At 39.7% G+C, this 6,727-nt stretch overlaps 1 protein-coding gene across 1 annotated transcript; it reads right to left on the bottom strand.

Annotated features, from left to right (window-relative positions):
- Positions 1–5,739, bottom strand: gatc (glutamyl-tRNA amidotransferase subunit C). The gene is made up of 6 exons (XM_012823603.3): positions 5,475–5,739; positions 3,600–3,650; positions 2,389–2,558; positions 1,571–1,674; positions 705–767; positions 1–357 (listed from the first exon to the last, which is right to left on the bottom strand). The coding sequence occupies exons 1-5, from the start codon at positions 5,646–5,648 to the stop codon at positions 709–711; spliced, it is 558 nt and encodes a 185-aa protein (XP_012679057.2). The 5' UTR covers positions 5,649–5,739; the 3' UTR covers positions 1–357; positions 705–708.
- Between the last annotated feature and the right edge of the window lie 988 nt (positions 5,740–6,727).

Raw genomic sequence — 6,727 nt, forward strand, 5'->3', positions numbered from 1 at the left:
TTCCCAAACATATTTTATTGGTTATTTCACACTATACAAAGAAACCGCCTACAGAGCCATCAACAACCTTTATGGAAATCTTAGGACCTAGGTGGCCATCTAAAACAAATTGCACAAATTTGCAATCATTACATATTACATCACACATTTGATTGTTAATGTTTATGCAGTTTCTATAGATTTGACCTGTGATTTAAGGCTTGAGATAAAGTATTCATAAATAATATCTTTGACTCTTATATTCTACATCATAGTAAATGCATTAGCATCTTGAGTGTGTATTTGAGTGTATATACACCAGCCGGGTCATGATGCAGTGCCACACTCCTCTCAGTTGATCTTCCCAGGACTGACACCCTAAGGGAAAGAAAATGGAGATTAATCCCACAGGCTATGAAAATAAGCTCTAATCACTACCACATTAACATAAACAGAAATGTCTTCAGTGATACACATTCATTGATAATACATTTAATTACAACGTGCCTTAACAGCTTCCAACACCACTGGGTCATAGTCTTACCAGTTTACCCCTTCACTTCTCCTGCTCCAGTGGGTCATAGTCTTAGCAGTTTACCCCTCACTTCTCCTGCTCCAGTGGGTCATAGTCTTAGCAGTTTACCCCTCACTTCTCCTGCTCCAGTGGGTCATAGTCTTAGCAGTTTACCCCTCACTTCTCCTCCTCCAGTGGGTCATAGTCTTACCCCTTCACTTCTCCTGCTCCAGTGGGGTTGCTCGCTCGTCATGTTTTGCAAGTGGGATGTTACCTGGATAGAATTAAATGAAATATGGCAACTTCACTTATTATACATAATGGATGTGTGTGATTGGATGTGTGTGTTCATTAAGCATGGGATGTGTGTGATTGGATGTGTGTGATTGGATGTGTGTGTTCATTAAGCATGGGATGTGTGTGATTGGATGTGTGTGATTGGATGTGTGTGATTGGATGTGTGTGATTGGATGTGTGTGTTCATTAACCATGGGAGGTGATTGGATGGGAGGTGATTGGATGTGTGTGATTGGATGTGTGTGATTGGATGTGTGTGATTGGATGTGTGTGTGTTCATTAACTATGGGAGGTGCGGGGTGTTGAGGCCAACCGTCCCAAGGAAGCAGAGCGATGGCTTATTTGACACTGGTTCTATTGTGTAGCTATGGTCTCTGTTCCCAGCATTGAGAAGTTATTGGCCAGCACATTAAGGTTGCTTCTGAGCAACTATTGTGTTGAGTTTAAACTGGAAAGCAAAACTATCTTCTAAATCCCTTCTGAAAAGACAATCCACCTTTCTGCCTTTGAACCAAATTAGCTAGTTTCCGATTGCACTTACAGTACCAGTCAAAAGTTTGGACACACCTTTAATTTTTTTGAGAAGTGTTCTCTTTACTTTTATTATTTTCTACATTGTAGATTTATACTGAAGACATTTAAACTACGAAAGAACACATATGGAATGATGTACTAAACAAAAAAAGTTTTATCTACCATGTAGAAAATAATAAAATCAAAGAAAAGTCCAAACTTTTGACTGGTACTGTATGACATAACAGATGTCACACTTTTGCCCACCTGTTGGAGCCACAAAGTACTCATCAATGACATGACTAGACAGATGGAGCAGCTCCTCAGCACACTCTCCCTCATGAATGGTGTCCTTCCGCAGGTATATAGATCTGTAAGGAAACCACACATACTTTAGATTAGGAAGCTAGCAAGCTGATTCTTTAGCTGATGCCTTTTTAACTAAATGATTCATTCTTATCTATTCAATTCTGTGCAGTTTTTTTCTCAGGTGTTTATGCCTTCATAACACAAAATCAACTAGTTGACCATTTATATTCTGAAAAGAGGTCCTAGAGATTGGACCTAAAATAACCTGAATGTTTCAAATCAAACGCAAGCCCTGAGGAAGAACAAGGGAAAACATGACACTAAATGACCCTTTCTATTTTCAAATCACGACTAAAGACATTCCTCTTTAGTGCCTCCAATAGTCATGAATAATTTGTAAAAAAAAACCTTGGTCTACACGTACCCATCCCCACCATACTGTAATACACTTATTCTACCCCATACTCTATGCTAACATTTCCGTGCAATGTAAATCATTGCCACCAACGACATGTTTTTCTGTTCCTACTCTACTTACCCTTGTAATAGTAACCCTATGAGCACACTGTATACCCACTAAGCCGTTTTGTATGCATCATGTATATACCATATGATGTTTGTATGTATTATGTGCATTTACCACTTGTATGATTTTTTCTGCTATGTTCCTAATTGCCCCCCCCCCCCCCTATCTCTACCCGGCTGGCCTCCAGCAGACACAAATATGAACCAATACAAGAGTATGGTGTGTGACATCCACACAGTTCTAAGCTCACCGGTCATATAAAACAGAGTCCATTGGCTCCACAGCCGCTGAATTGACATTGCGAAGTTGATCAGCAAATTGGATGGCTTTCTCCAAACACTCTATACCCTCTTGATTACGGAAGTCCACCAGGGCCAGTCTCTCCAGTTTGTCTACTACTTCACTAGGGACTTCCGTTGCCTGAAGGGAAAAAGAGTTCATTTTTGTTCAGTAATTAGTTCAGTGATATTAAAATTGGTGGTTAGATGGGGTGTTTTGTTTTTACATGGATACATAATCACCTCAAATGTATAATAATCCTGAAGGTCATAATAAAGAAGTTGCAAGGCAACACAATAGGCAAGGCAATAATATTTTCAAGACTTGAATTGGTATATAAACCTAGACACAATAAAACCAATTAAAATGTGTCAATGGGCAAGGATGTAAGTGAAACACAGCAAAGGTCAAGTGCTTCTATCAGTGAGGGGAAACTAATGGAAGAGAGGTTTTATTGTAAAATGATTCCTTCTATTGTAGAAAAACCTGTGAGGAGTTTAGGCAGGTGGTACAATTCTACATTGAGTGACCCGAGAACAGGTTTCAGAGCTTAGATAATTCATTGCTAAAGCAATCAGAACTATTGATAAGACCTTCTTGCCTGGTGAACTGAAATAGTTTGGACATACATATAAAGGACTACAATAACTCGTTTACCTCTTCTTGTTCGCTTGCACTCAACCTCTTTGTTGTGGGTGTGGAACATAAGCAACCCCCATCCCACCAAATGTGATTGGTTGTTTGCATGTCACTCGTGTGTAATGTGCCTTGTGGTTGTCCATGAAACTGAACTCCCCTACTTATGCTACAGAGGATATAATGCAGTCCAAATGAAAAGAATTTTCAGACAAATTAAGTTTAAGTTCATGAAGGACTTTCAGAAGCATTTTCCATACTGTCGTACTGTCAAATTTGATTTTTCACAAGACACATATGACCACTGTTCTGTCAGGCCCAGCCTGTGATTCCACTCGGCACACTGGTACCTCAGGTTGGACACCAGTGGAGTGACAACATGATCAACATGAGCAGTAGGTGGATGCTCAGACATGCATATCCAAAAAGGTCTCAGAACTATGGTAACATGTAACCAATGTTTTCCAAAGTGTTATTTTTCATTAAGTAATCCTTATTTGGGGCTTTTAGCATCTCATTTGATAAAAGTAATAGAAAATCAGTCACCGAGGAAGGTTCAGTCTTCATAGCTGGCTGCCATTTAGGCGCCCGTGGTACCTGAAAGAATAAAAGATGCATCTGTAGTTTAAGCTCTGCTGTTAATATTCATCAACTTCTCATGAATTATTAGCATGGAATTGAGTGACAGCTAACTGCTGTTGCTCTCTTTCAACACTTTAGCTTAGCTAGCAGCAAATGCATTCGAGCAAAACATTTGGAGGATAATTTTTGGGTAATAATAATAATAATAATCATTATAGAGCACATTTCAAGCACCTTGTACAAACAGACAACATTGTACCTCATTCTCGAACGCAGTTAAGAAAAAGTTAAGAAGAAATGTCTTCTTAACTCCACTTACGAAGTTCCCTGGACAATTCTGGCATTCATGAGATGCGTACAGCATGTGTAAAGGACATTGAAAACATATCATGTTAATTTTGTGTTTACCCATTAAATTAGGAAAAGTAATTAAATATTAAACAATAATATGAGGACATTGAATGGGGTCAAATTGACCCCAAAGATAATAGGAGGGTTAGGAAGACACTTAAGAAAATGTTCGAGAATGAGGTCCATTGTGAATAACATAATAATATGAATAACTAGCTTTGCATTTCCCAAAGGTAATACCACGAAAGCAAAACAATTCAAATTTTTAAATAAATACAAAGTAAAATATTAGAATATTTAATTCAATGCATGCAAAGACAGACAAACAATGGAGAAGGGAGGCATAAAGGAAGATTGGAGAGGGGCGTGTAAAGACTGATAGATAAAAAGATAGCGAGAACAGAGAACTGGCAAGGTGTTAAGGACATAAAGATAGATACTTACTGAAAAAAGAAAGATTGGAAGAGGGGTTGCAAGAGCTTCACATGGTAGTCAGTGTGGCTGACATGGTTATTATCAACCAAGACCTCTTACTCGACTCAAACATAAAACAGATCTCAGACATATTTTTTTCCATCTACACAATATTGCCAAAATCTGAAATGTATCTGATACGTAGCGAATAGAATATTGCAATGTTCTTCTGTCCAGAAGCGGCAACAACTCCACAAAGAGCCTCCAACTAATACAGAACGCTGATGCGTATCTTACTCCTGTTTGCCTCTCTGTACCGGCTCCCTGTCATAAAGTAGAATTGATTACAAAGTACTCCATCTATCATACAAAGTCCTAAACGTGTTAGCTCCAAATTGCCTCAAGGTATTAGTTGTCCCCTATTGCCCACCAAGATCACTTCGTTCGTTCCCAGAGTGCAGGTCTCCTTGTAATTCCAAGGATATCAAAAATAGGAGGCAGAGCTTTTAAAAACCTTCTTCACCCCTTCTTGCTGCCCATGTTGTTGTGTGTAGCAAGAGTGGGCTACAGACAGCACATGTTGTGCTGTGTAGGAGGGCCTTTACGGATCCCGGGTACAGCATATGTTACACTATTTCTACACGCTACGACACGCCCACTCAAATTAAAGCGAGCATTTCGATCCACCTGAAATGTAACAAACCGAAATAGCAGGCTAGTTAGCAAGATATCCAGCTAGTACGCTGTCCGGTCACTGTTTTTAATCTTAGAACTGTTCTGATATAGCTTTTCTTTTTAGCAAATTAAACGACCGAGCGACGCCACAATCCTGCAATTTGTGGATTACGCGACTAGTTTTCGACTAAAACTTCTTGAAATTTCAAGTGGGATATATCCGAGTTCTGAGTTGTTCTAAATGCACCACTACTTCTCGTTTTCCTGTGGATGTCAGTGATAAAAAGTTGGATTAAAAGAAACAAACACGTTGGTGTAGTAGACAGTCAGTGAGTAACGTTATCGCCATAGTAAAGAGCCAGTGGGAACAGTTATACTTGCTTCGAGAGAGGCTCTTACCTTTGAATTGTGAACATAATTCTCGTCACTGAAGTAAGGAGTTAAAACTGTTAAGAAGGAACACTGCGCCAATCGACCTGGTCCAGAAGTCACCAGTGCATTGTGCTGATGATTGGTTAACCTTAGATTAAATGCAGCATGTCGCAAATTTCGCCTAATTGTTTGCGAAAACATTGCACTGAAAACATTAGAAATGTTAGCGAAACTAGCCTAAGTAGTGCAGGTCGCTTCCGGTCTCGATTTCTGGATGGGAGACGGTAAAAATTCAAAGTAAAAGCCCAACAATACTGCAGTATAACAGCACGAACAAAACACATCGCGCCAATGTACCAATGTTCTTAGCCTAGGTTTTATTTCTATGCTTTAGTGTGGTATATCAAACTACACCGATTTTGCAATTGTTCAGAGAAAGGTCTCACCTTAAAATAAAAAAAACATAGCCTTTCATATAGCAATTGTCACGAACAATGAAGTAAAAATAAATACTCACTACATCGCCGGTATTTTCACTCCTAATAGCATAAAATAATAATAATTCAAACTATAGCGGTGAATGGACCATACGCCTGAAAGGCTGCATAATCTGTCTGAGACTGTCAAAGAAACATCAAGAATGCATTCCATGTCCAGATGCTTTGCCAGCAGTTCTGTGCAGCATGAGAGTAACCAGTAACAAAGGAACAGGTCTGAGGTCTGAGTCCTTTTGAAGTCATCACTGGAAGGCCCATATTGTTGGCGGGAACCACTGATTTTGAGAAAAGCCAATGTACATTTGATGCTTTGTGGTCTTATTGTATCCAACTGACTGAGGCCAGGAGCAGGTCAGAGGCCCTGAGCAGGTCAGAGAAGCATAGCAAGACCCCGCGGAGGGTGGGCTCTCGTTGGTGCCAGAGCAGCGGGTCATGATTCACAAACCCTAGAAGCAAAGGCGGAGGGTCCATATAAAATACTTCTAGTCACTGACTCTGTTGTTCAAAGTCCATAATTCATCGATTCATGCTAGTTCCTGCAAATTAGCCGAAGCTCCTGAAATTTAGGCCTAACATAACATCAGGTATGGGCAAAGCACTAATCCTATCTATTCATTCGGTTTATTCTTTTTTGCTACGGTGTAAGGCAAGGTTGAGGGAGGATATTCATGGATGACTTTAATTTTGCCTGTGTAGCTGTTGGTTGTTTTCACGGGGAAGAAGGCCAATGAATGGCCAGAACCAATATTTCATGTCTCTAATCGAATATGCCAAAAGGGAAAG

The sequence above is a fragment of the Clupea harengus genome, chromosome 7 (assembly GCF_900700415.2).
Source record: "Clupea harengus chromosome 7, Ch_v2.0.2, whole genome shotgun sequence".
Taxonomy (NCBI): domain Eukaryota; kingdom Metazoa; phylum Chordata; class Actinopteri; order Clupeiformes; family Clupeidae; genus Clupea; species Clupea harengus.

Bases quoted from the DNA above. Each gene is read 5' to 3' on its own strand.
- gatc (XM_012823603.3), bottom strand. From the start codon at position 5,648: ATGTTTTCGCAAACAATTAGGCGAAATTTGCGACATGCTGCATTTAAT. The intron at 3,651-5,474 runs GTAAGAGCCTCT...TTATTCTTTCAG, and splicing joins ATTATGTTCACAATTCAAAG to GTACCACGGGCGCCTAAATG. The intron at 768-1,570 runs GTGGGCAAAAGT...AATTCTATCCAG, and splicing joins GTACTTTGTGGCTCCAACAG to GTAACATCCCACTTGCAAAA.